This window comes from Dipteris shenzhenensis, chromosome 1 (assembly GCF_047967505.1).
Source record: "Dipteris shenzhenensis isolate YYH24624 ecotype China chromosome 1, Dip_SZ_1.0, whole genome shotgun sequence".
Lineage (NCBI taxonomy): Eukaryota > Viridiplantae > Streptophyta > Polypodiopsida > Gleicheniales > Dipteridaceae > Dipteris > Dipteris shenzhenensis.
Genome location: NC_141596.1, coordinates 44,614,501 through 44,626,176, shown reverse-complemented (window position 1 = coordinate 44,626,176; position 11,676 = coordinate 44,614,501). Strand labels below are relative to the sequence as shown.

Genomic DNA, 11,676 nt, shown 5'->3' with positions numbered 1-11,676 from the left:
ACTTGCTTGGCCCATTGGGATTCATGCCATTGGGATTTCAGAGCCACCCCACTTAAGAATTAAGACTGCATGTACAAATAAAAAAAGGTACTCAATCTCATAACCTCGAACCTACTTGTGATTTCGTTTGCAGGTAAATCATTTGCAGGTCCTTGTCAATGTTCATACAAACTTGTACACCAGCGACTCTGCAGCTTCTACAAATGCAAGAGATGTCAGTCCTTAAGAATCACTACTGCTGTTTCTCTATTTAACTGCCCCTATCAGCCACAGGAGGAGATCTGTCCATCATTCATGCATAGAAGAACCGCTAGAAGCATGTTGCAAGAGCACCAGTTTTCCTTTCAGTTTAAATGCATATTCAAAATTTAGATTAAACATTTTGAAAGAATGGAAGTTTAAAATGGATGGTTGTTCTAAGAGAGGGCACTGATACTCTATTCCACATTGAGGTTTACAAAATACCTAGCCATATGTTAGAAGGGGAAAGGATCCCAGAAATGGCTACTCTTAGCCAATTATGCTAAGAGGCATTGTGACAAGTTATGTCCTTTAAGATTAAGAACATCGAAAAAATGATGCTGCATTCATATTTCTGTATAGAACTTCGTCTATTCAGACAGCTCAAATTTATATACAAAATATTTTCCAGCCGCGAGACGTGCCCCGAATGCACAGCCACTTACAGTCCAAATAAAGGACCCTCTACAAACAGGACATGCAGAGGCAATCCTGTCCATCACACATACTTTAAAAGAACCACTAGAAGCATCTGCGCTTGGTGTTACAAGAACACCAGTTTCCTTTCAGTGCTGATGCAATTCACAACTTAACGTAAACATTTCCAAAACATTGAGAATTCTAAATAGATGGTGGTTCTGAGGAAGTCAACTGTTGATCAATTATGGCACACCTCTATACGATCTGAATCCATGAACCTCCACAAATGGGACATGCAAATGTCCATCTTCCTGTCCACCATGCATCCACAGAAGGACTGCTGGATGTGTTCATGCTTGCTGTTGCAAGAGATCCAGTTTGCCTTCCACAGCGGATACACTACACATTACAAAAAGAGGAGGAAAAATATCATTTCAACATGTCACCTTTAAAAAATCAAACCTGTTAACCAGAGAGAATTGGCTACTAGAGAGTGCAATGCATGCCTGTGGAGCCTACAAATCTCAGGTGAACTGGGATTTCATTGTTTCTGGACAAGTTGTGTGCTAGTAGATACACAAGAACTTCCCGAATACAACAGTACGGAAACTGGTTAGTTCTGGATGGACTGTGCGACTGCAGATATACAAGAACTTCCAGAATGCAACAGTATGGAAACTGGTTAGTACTCGACGAGAGAGAGAGAGAGAGAGAGAGAGAGAGAGAGAGAGAGAGATACGTATTACCGCCTTTGGGAGGCCTTGCGGCCCTATGCGACAAAGTACAATCACAAAGATAACCCATACGAGCCGCTGTGGGCTGAAGCAAAGGGCTTGCTATTTGAGAGAGAGCGCGAGAGAGCCACTCACACTGTGTACTATTTGAGCCACGAAACCAATAAATGAGAACCATGTACTAAAACATGTAGATGGGTGTCAAAACGTTGTTTACTAAGACCCACTAGACATGGATATTTAAGTCATGCTTCCCAACAAGGCAAGGATGAATACATGTGTAAGAACAATTAAACGAACTGCTGTGCATGCATGGAGCCAAGATAAATGGATAAATGGCTTTCACAAGTCAAGGCCAATGCCCACACATATGCTCCAGTAACAGGTTGCAACATAGCTCAATGTTCAGATGATCCAAGCAAAATGCTGTTTCGCTAAGACCCATTAGCCGGGGATATTTCAGTCATGCTTCCTAACAAGGCAAGGATGCATGTGTGGGTAAGAACAGGTAAACAAAATGATGCATGCAGTGTGTGTGTGTGTGTGTGTGAGAGAGAGAGAGAGAGAGAGAGAGAGAGACCTTGTGCCAAACTCCTTGTGCAGCATTTTTCCATGCTGCAGTTATAGTATCCCTTCTGGATCCCATAAAACCAAGAAAGCCTCCCATGCCTACTCCAGTCTTTAATCCAAAAGCTGTATCCCGTTCAGCATATCGACGCTTTCTGGGCCATAATTCGGGATGTGGATCTCCTGCAAGGCTTTCCATCATGGAGGACATATGGGCAGATGAGGCACACAGATTTCTACTCTCATCTGACGGTGAATGCATCTCTAGGGTACCAGCCCAAGGCCCACCAAAAAGGTTACGTTTTCCCCAATCTTCTGCAGGTGGATGCAGTTCAAGCTCCCTCATGAGCAAACCAGCAGAATCTGCACCTCGTGGACGGGGCAAGCTCTGAACCAGAAAGCCATTTAAGCTCAGTTGACATCGAGATTGTGGCCATTCCCAAAATCCGCCCAAGATATCCCCCCGCCCCCCCCCCCCCCCCCACACACACACGAACACACCACCACACACAAGTAAAACAGCCACAGTACTCTTGCAGGAGTACACAGTGAATGCAGGTAGAGAAGTCCGTCCACACAAATGCACACAGACATCAACACAGCAATCTCAGATGAGGGGGGACCTGAATATGTTGGCCCAGGGAGGCCTCCACAACTTCTGGAGCAACTGAATAGTGGCCATCTGGATAGTGCAAGCGCACACTCGGGCTTGGTGACCCAACTTGGCTCTTTGGCATGGGGTGAGCAAGTGGAGAAGTCTTTTTGCACAAATTTACTGACACAAGAAACAAGAACTTAACCTGTACAAACAGAGTTCAACATCATACAGGGGGGAGCCAGGAAAAAAAGGTTACAGCCCAAACCAAGAACTAAAAAATGTATGATTACTTTTATAAAGAATTGCAGAAACCATAAACCAATTGAACATAGCAACACGTATCTTCTTTGTTTTTAGTATAATTATCTTTAATTACGAACTCAATAACTAATGAATTTATATCAAAATACCTTTTTGGGATAAAGCTATGCAACTAGAGATGCGTCTTCCAAAACAGGCTGTATTTAAGCTGAACTCTACTTTGATGAAAGAAAGCTGACAAAATATATTGTGATAATCAGTCAGCTTAACTTATATTCTGGAGAAGAGCATTACGTAGATCTTTTCTTCTGCAGACTTCAGAATGCCTTCACCTCTTACGGCTACTGTTGTCAGATCTTGCTGGAGCTTCAAGAATTCATTATGGAGGGTTCCCCTTGTTCTGCAAGATGGAAGCCAATTATGCGGAATAATTCTATTTTGGATGAGCTTGGTAGACCTCTTGGTGCCTTTGGGTGTACACACCCGTCCAGGTGGAAGAGAGGTCCTGCTTCTTCTTTGGGCTCTTGGAAAGTTTCGAGGACCTTCTTGAATAACTCAGACTTCAGTTGACTAGTCACCTCAGAGGTAGTAGTAGTAGGACTGCTCGGACCTTTGGGGTGAACTTCTAAAGATGCCTATCAGGTGGATTGGCGCATTCTCACGCACACAAGTCCCTCTTCAAGTCATAGGTCTCTTGTGGGACAAAGGTGACACATTGGGATGAACTTCTACAGATGGGGGACAGCATAGGCCTATCAGGTGGATGGGTGCTTTCTCAAGCACAGGAGTCTCTCTTCAAGTCATGGGTCTCTTGTAGAGGACAATTTAGCATTCAATATGCAGTCTGAAGGGACATTGGTCAGATGTTCTGATTCTGATATGGTTTTCGATGTGCATCTAGAGCCAATCAGAGTAGTGGGCTTTGTTGAGCAGGTTATTTTGCTTTTGGCTAGTATGTAGACCCTCATCTGAACGATATTCATCTTGGTATTTAAAGGCTTTGACGTTTTGGGGGTGTCCCCATAGAGTTTCTTCAATGGGATCTAGGCGAGTGGGAGTGGATTGTAACAGACAACCACTTAAAGGGAAGGCAGTGCTGAATAGACTCATCAGCTGATAAGCACCAAGCACTAGAGGAATCAGCTCCAGAAATACTCATACAGTTGTTCATTGCAATCCCTCCAACCTCCTGCAGTAATTGGGAAGGTCTCCAACCTCTTGCAGTAATCTGAAAATTTCTGGCATTACTTACTGTGAAGTCATGGGAGTGGAGACAAAGCCAGGATCATTTGGACTGGGATAACATAACTGTTTCCCTCCTCCAAACTTTCTGTTACTTGGGATTCAGTGCTTGGCTTTCACTTTCTAGGCCTCAGGTATTTCATAAGAGCCAGTGGGCTGTCATAGTTCGGCACCTTGATGTATGTTGGAGATATCATAGCCAAAGAGTGCGTTGATGTGATGTATTGGTGTGTAGTACTAGCGATCTACGACTAGTTCACGCGTGAGTGCCACGTGTCACTATGGACTTATTCCATATGCACTTGGTGCAAGTGTGTAGCCTATATAAGGCTTGTACTTCACTTGTCATGTCATACTTGATGAATGAATGAAAGCCTTTCTATCATGTCTTCATTTGAGTATCGTTTCCTTTCTCCCTAGCCTCTCTCTCTCTCTCTCTCTCTCAATCTCACCACGTTTCTAACATGGTATCAGAGCAGGTCAATCTGCCATAGCCGTTCTGCCACATCATCTCTGCCCTAATCCTAACCCTAACTCTGCTCAGCCTCTTCCCTTTGGCAGCCGCCTCAGGTCTGCCTCACCTTGCCTCCGTTTCTGCCTGTTTACTACCTCCACAGCCAGCCGCCTTATCTCGCCTCTTCTTGCAGCTATTTACATCAGTCTTGCTTCTCCATAGCCTGCCGCCACCAATCGGGAGCTCTTGGAGCTGTGCCTAGCCCCTCGGACAGCTGGTCAGTACCCTGTTCCACAAGTGCATGCACACGTGCTACTGGTCGGCATTTCCTTCAAGAGGCACATGCACACGAATCATTTTGGAGCTCTTTCATCACTGTTTTTAGGGTTTCCAGGCCGCTGCAGCAGAGCCAATCACCTACCATCATTGTTGGCAGAAGTTCATGGTCTTTTGGAGGCTTTTCAACCTGTTTTGAAGCTGCTACTGTAGAACCGCCTATACCAGAAGCTTTTTTCGGGGCTGCTCCTAGCCTCCAGCTCATCTAGAACAGCTGATTTTTGGATTGGTGACCTGCTGCAACATTTCGGAATACTCTAGAGGCATGCTACATCAGTTTTAGATCTGATGTTGCATTTTTAGTACATCTACGCGTCTACTGCAGCATCTCGGTGTAGTTTGGAGCTGGTTTGCTGAGGCGCTTCAGAAATTTCGAGATATATCATTGCATTTGGTGCCCCTACAAGTACTTGGATTTCAGACCTGCTACAGCACTTGGAGTGGTTTCCACGCCCACTAGTGCACATCTCTTGGCTCATTTTTGCATTTTGGGACATCTACTTGCTGCTCTTTGATTCGGGTTCATTCTACATTTCAAGGCATATTCTTGCTGCTTTTACATTAGGGTTTGCATTTTGGAACCTTCGAGGTCATCCACCAGCAGCTTAACACGTTTATTCACACATTTCTCAAGCTACTGATCCATTTCAGAGCCCTAGACCAGCCTCTTCATTTGCTGGTTATCCTTTAGCTTTGCTAACTCAGATTGACACTATGGAGCCTTGTCCTTGTGGTGAAGAAACATCACCACCACTCTCAGCTAGCGATGAACAGGATGACAAAGCAATGGCGCTTATTGGTGTGAGGCTGGCTAACAAACTGGTTCATCCACTTGACCTCACTACTTCAGCCAAGGAAACCCAGAACAAGCTCGAGAATATTTATGCCACACCTCAGATGCCCAATAAGGATGCTTCTGCATCTATTGGGAATAAAAATAAAGGTAATAGACAGTTTTTCGTGAATTGGGATAAAGGCAAAGCCCCAGTTGTTTCAAATGGGAGTGCTTCTTCACCTTCGCTTCCTGCTATTCTACCCTCAGCAAAAGGACCAAAAACTCCAATTGATGGATGGCAAAGTCCAAGAAAAATTATTTCTGTTCGACGACCTCCACCCCCTCGCACTTGGAATGGTGCATCTTCTAGTGGAAACTCTCCAAAGGTCAACTCAGGAATTGGAATCACATGGGCTGCAGTGACAGCGAGCAGAACCCTCTTCCCTGAAGAAGAGGTTGCTGCGTTGCTGTCTACTCCTCAGGCGGATGTTTCTTCTCAAGGAAGAGGCCCTGACTCTAAGGTAGAAATGCAGGGTTGGCATCCTGAAGGTTGCTGCTGTACATAACTGTTTTTTCCTATAAATATCTGTAAATATGCTTGCTCGTATCAAATGCTTTACATTAAATGTTCAGGGGATGTGCGACAGTAAGAAATGGAAATCTGTGTGGCTGTATATCAATCGATTTCAGCCTGATATAGTGGCATTACAAGAACACAATCAACATGTCTATGCAAGAAAGACAGGTCATTACTGCGGCTATGATATCTTTTATGCTGGGGAGCACTCTTTCTCAGGTGTAGTCATTTTGCTTAAGCATGAGCTTCAGCCAGTTATTGCTTTAAATGACAATCAAGGCAGACGGATTATTCTTCAATGCATCATTCAAGGCGAGGTGTTTGAATTTGCTTCTGTATATGCATCTCAATCTTTTTTTTTGCGCAAAAAGTAGTGCTAGTTATATTACTTGAAAGCGAGAGTACAAGAAGGCCTGAAGGCCAGCGGGCTGTAATCACAAAACGGATTCAGCCCGAGAAGTCAAAATGCTAAATACAAGCCTCTTAGGGCATAATCATTGGAGAGTGGACAAACAGCCACGGTGGAGGGGCGTAATGCCACTGAAGACTCCGAGTGGAGTGCTGGAAGAATAACTCCGGGTGGTCCCAGTCGCGAAGGAAACGTCGTCTCTTTTCCTTCACTGCCCGGGACTCTCCCTGAATCTGATCCCACTGACCCTTGAGCGTGTGAATGATCGTGCTCCAGATATCTGCTAGGGTCTGGGTAGTAGAAGTAGTCTGAGCTCCTACAGTCTGCGCGCATCTGGAATTCCAGATATGCCAGCCTGTGATGCTCCCTATGATCTCCCAAACTGGGTGCCAAGGCATCGCTCCTGCATCTGTCTCTGTCAGATGCCATGGGAAACTGTCCATGTATGCCCAAGTGGCCTGCGTGATGAAAAAGACGGGATCCTGTCTAGAGAACTCATAGGCCAAGTGATGTCCCGGCTCAGTGCTGCACCAACAAACGGCTCCCCAAGTGATCGGTCCTAGCTTGGGTGTAGCCCTAGCTAAGATCCCCATGATTCCCTTCCAAACCGTCTGCGCATGCGAGCAGCTCCAAAGGCAATGCTTCAGGGACGACTCCTCCTGAAAACACATCTGGCAATGCCCCTCCTGCCCCATCTGTCTCAGCCGGCTACCAACTGGAAGCCCCTTGTGTGTCACCATCCAAAGGAAGTAGGAGATCTTCCTCGGACGCCAGCTAGCCCAAAGAGTCTTCCAGAAAGTGCGAAGAAAGACCAAGGATATCCCCTGGGCATACCACCTATGTGCCTGTGTGGGTAGCCCACGCTGGAGAGCCCCAAGAGCACGCCGACCCGTGCGTGCACTGTAAGAAAAGAAGGGGGTAGGGTTCTCTGAGGTCTCCGATGGTGGCCAACGCCACTCCCCTGGGTCCCACTCCACCTCTGACAAGGAACGGCCCTCCCATATCCAGAGTCTCCAATCCTGGTCCTACATAATCAGGGGGTCTATATGCCAAGTCTTCCCTTGCAGCCCTATAATGCGAAGGCGCTGCCAGGGAAGCTGGGGGTCGATCACGGCCTCTCTGCTCTGTAGGCGACTGTCATCAGTGATGGAGAAGAAGTGTACCGAAGAGTCCGAGAAGAGGCCTGCCACCACCAAAGGAATGCCTCGTGGAGTGAATTGTCCTAGCCACCTCTCATCTCCCGGGAAGAGCTGTCCGGTGCCTGTGGGGATTCTCCAACCTGCAGGGATGGCAGCATCAATCTCCGCTCGTCGAGCCTGGATCCCACGTGCCGTGCCTACTGCTGCTGCCAGCTCGCTTGGGCTCATTTGACTGTAGACGTCCCTCCAAACCCGGAACGAGCGCGCGAGCCCACGCGCCCAAAGCGCCCAAGGGATATGGGATCTCTCTCCAAGCTGGCGACCTGTATCATTTGTCACCTGGCTGCTCCAGATCAAGGGCTGTCTATCTGTCTCCTCTCGGCAGCTAGGGGGAACCTGGGAAAGGCTGTGTCGCAACTTCCTCCAGACGGAAATAAGGCTACGGAGGAAGGGGGAACGGGGCTGAGTCAAAGGAGCTGAAGTGAAGATCCATCGGATAGAAGGCTGCCAAACACCCCCTCTCTAGGGAGTACACCCACTGAGACCATGCTGTAGCAAGAGCTTCCACGTCTGTCCTCCTGGGGTCAGACCGCGGATGACTAGCTTGCCAAGAAGTGCCTGACTCTGCAGCTCTGGATCTATGATGCTGAGCCGCCCTCCGCCTGGGGGAGAATGACCGTCTACCAGGCGACCCTAGCTCTGGTGGTGCCGGAACCGTCTGAACCAGACCATAGGAAGTTCCGCACCAGTCTCCTCAGCTGGGCTACACAAAACCTCGAGAAACACCAGCAAGAGGCCACATACCAAGCAGTGGCAAGAAGGACCTGGTTGACCACAAGGGCCCTGTCTGCCAAGGAAAGCCGAGCCGTGCTCCAGAAAGCAAGCTTCCGTCGTATGGAGGCTAGGACCGGCAAGAACTGCTGAGCCGGTGTGATGTCCAAGCCTACCTGGAATCCCAGGTAACGTGTCGTCTGTCCTCTAGGGATCCAACGAAACCCCAGGAAAATACCCCACTGTGAGTTGGCTCCCGGATCCGTAAGAAAACCAACTGACTTATGCCAGTTGATTTTCGCCCCAGCCGCAAGGCAAAAAATCTCTAGGGACAGTCTCACTCGCTCCAGTGACTCGACATCATCCTGCACATATGGGGCTGTGTCGTCTGCATACTCGGAGTCCAGCAGCTCGGCATCCTCTCGAATAGGGAGACGCATCCCGCGAAGACCAGTGGTACGAGCTCGAAGGAAGTGTGTCATGGCCTCCGCAAAAAATAGGAAGAGGTAGGGCGCTAATGGACAGCCCTAACGCACTGAGCGCTTGAGTGTGAATCTCTCCCCCATCCTGCCGCTAATGATAACCCGACTGGAGGCCGATCTGTAAAGGCTAGCAATACCTCTGATCCACTCGTTCGGGAAACCGAACCGAGCGAGTGTACCTTCCAAGAAGGACCAGTCTACCCTGTCGTACGCCTTCTCAAAGTCGAGAAGGAGTATGGCAAGGTGCTGGCCACTGTGCTGGGCCCATTCCGTCGCCTCTGAGAAAGTGAAGATGTTGTTCAAGATGCTGCGATCTTGGACAAAACCAGTCTGGGTGTGATGAATCAAGTCGTGTAGCAGGGGGCGGATGCGACTGCTGATCATCTTGGCGAGGATTTTGTAGGCGGTCGGGAGGAGGGTGATTGGGCGCCACTGTCTGATCTCCTGGCGGTCCCCCCCTTTGGGGATGAGGTAAATCAGGCCTGTCGCAAGGCTCTCTGGCATCTGCCCACTGGAGAAGATGTGCTGGAAGGCTGCGAGCAAGGGCCGGTGGATCTGCTCCCAGAAGGTGGTGAAGAAAGCTCTAGAGAGGCCATCCTCACCTGGGCATTTCTGCCCATCAATAGCACTCACCGCATCCTGCATCTCCGCAACAGTGAAAGGTGCGAGAAGGGTGTCGCTTATGCTGGGCTGCACGAGTCTCGGTGTAGATCTCCACACCTCCTCCCTGCAACTGCGGCCACGAGGGTCTGGGGGCTCCTGCTGGAATAATGATCTATAGAAATCTGTCGCCAAGGCCCGGACCTCATCTGGATCTGTCCTGACACTACCATCTTGCGCCCTAAGAGAACGGAGCTGTTCCCCTGCTGACCTCTATCCATGAGTCCTGAAGAACTCTCTGCACATCCTGTCGCCTTTCCTAGCCCAGAAGGACTTGGAAGCATGAAATGAAAACTCTGAGCGACGCTGGGTGATCTCCTCTAGCATGGCTCGGGCCCGAACCTCCTGCTGTCTGAGCTCCTCAGAGCCTGGAGAAGACTGCTGCATCCTCTGAATCGAGGCGAGATCACGTCTGAGACCCCTCTCTCGCGCCCAACACCGCTGTCTGACCTGAATTGCCTCTTGCTGGCAAATGCGGCTAGACTCAGCAAGCGCCTGAGCTACCTGTGCTGCCATATCCCTAGTAGGGTCCCACTCCTGCTCCCAAAGGTCCACTATCCTGCTGTGAACCGCTGCTCTGGTGTAGATGGAATCTGGGATCCGGCATGAACGTGGAGGTGAGGACTGAGAGGCCGAGTCCAGGACTAGGATGACTGGGGCATGGTCTGAAAGTATCGTCCCTAGAACCACTCCTAACTCTCCTCCTCTGCCAAGCGCCCAATCACTAACATAGAAACGGTCCAGCCGCTCCAGGAGTCTGCCTCCCTCCCTCCTGTAACCCCAAGAGAAGTCCGGACTCCCAGGCCATCTGCGAAAGGAAGGCTCCCTCCAACTGTCCCGACCTCCCACTGCAAAGAGGAAGGAGTCCCAATCTGCCTGCTTTGCCTGAGCTATACCGAGGAACTCTGGGCCCTGTCCCTGCTGATCCTCTAAGGTCTCAAGGTTGTTGAAGTCCCCTCCTACAATCCAAGAGTCCATCTCTGGCAACAGGTCTGTCAAGGATCTCCAAAAAACGGATCTACATCTGAGATCAGTCAGGGCGTAGATATTGAGGATGCCAATGCGGGATCCCTCAATATGCAGGCCCACCCAAAGCGCACGTCCTGGGATCAAAGTGCCAAAACCAAACACATGCTGAACTAGAGAAGCGTCGATGGAGGTACAGACACCCCCGCTTCTCCCCTGCTCGCCAATCGAAGGTTCCCAGTAGGTGTGGGAGCGTCCTGTGAGGACCTTCCCACAAATACTGGTCTGTGAAGCCGAAAGCTTGTGTTCTTGTAGTAGGAGCACATCTACCTTTCCCACCAAAGCTGGCTGGAGCTCCTGTCTGAGCACCATCTTCCTGGGGCCACGGGTGCCTGATGAGTGGAACCCGTTAACGTTCCAAGAGATAATGCGTAAACTCATGAGGAGGGAAGGTGGGCCACAAATAGCTGTCTGCTTGCGGTCGAAGTCGAAGTGGTCGTAGGATGTCCTGTGTGGAGACGAAGGCGCTTCTGTGAAGGTTTCGAAGGAGAGGTCGGATCATCGGACGCATCCTCTAAAACCTTCAGCAGAAAGGAAAGGCCCTTCGTCCCGTGGTGGTAAGCTCTCTCTAACCAGCTCGACGCCTCTGCCAAGGAAATGCTGTAGAAGCCCGCAACCTCTGAAGTCCTCCAGGGGCGAAGCCCTTCCGCGTAGGCCCACTCCAGCGGTGGTCTAATAATGACCAGGAGTCGAAAACGTTTGGCGCTGTGGCGCCAACGCAGACGAACATCACCCTCCTGCCACTGCTGCTGAAGAAGCTCCGCTGCTCTGCTACCAATCCAGTCTTGCACCTGCTCCTGGGTTTGGTCTCGTATCGTCTCCCAAACATTTTCATTCGTCCATTGCTCATTCCCTTCACTGGAGATAGTGAAGGAATAGCTAGGACCATCGTGCGGAGCCAGAATGGACACCTTACCCTCCGTCCCCTTGCGGAGGAAGAAGATGCTGATGTCTAGGCATGCGGGAAAGGAGCCAATACCCGCTG

The 11,676-nt window shown here is 49.4% G+C and overlaps 1 protein-coding gene across 1 annotated transcript in view; it reads right to left on the bottom strand.

Annotated features, from left to right (window-relative positions):
* Positions 1–419: 419 nt before the first annotated feature.
* SFR6 (sensitive to freezing 6) overlaps positions 420–11,676 on the bottom strand; it is a 196,533-nt gene continuing 185,276 nt past the window's right edge. The window contains exons 15-17 of the mRNA XM_087375370.1: positions 2,585–2,761; positions 1,975–2,349; positions 420–1,059 (exon numbers count right to left, since the gene is read on the bottom strand). Of these exons, the coding sequence (XP_087231496.1) occupies positions 916–1,059; positions 1,975–2,349; positions 2,585–2,761 (696 nt within the window). The 3' untranslated portion in view covers positions 420–915. The remainder of the gene's footprint in view (positions 1,060–1,974; positions 2,350–2,584; positions 2,762–11,676) is intronic.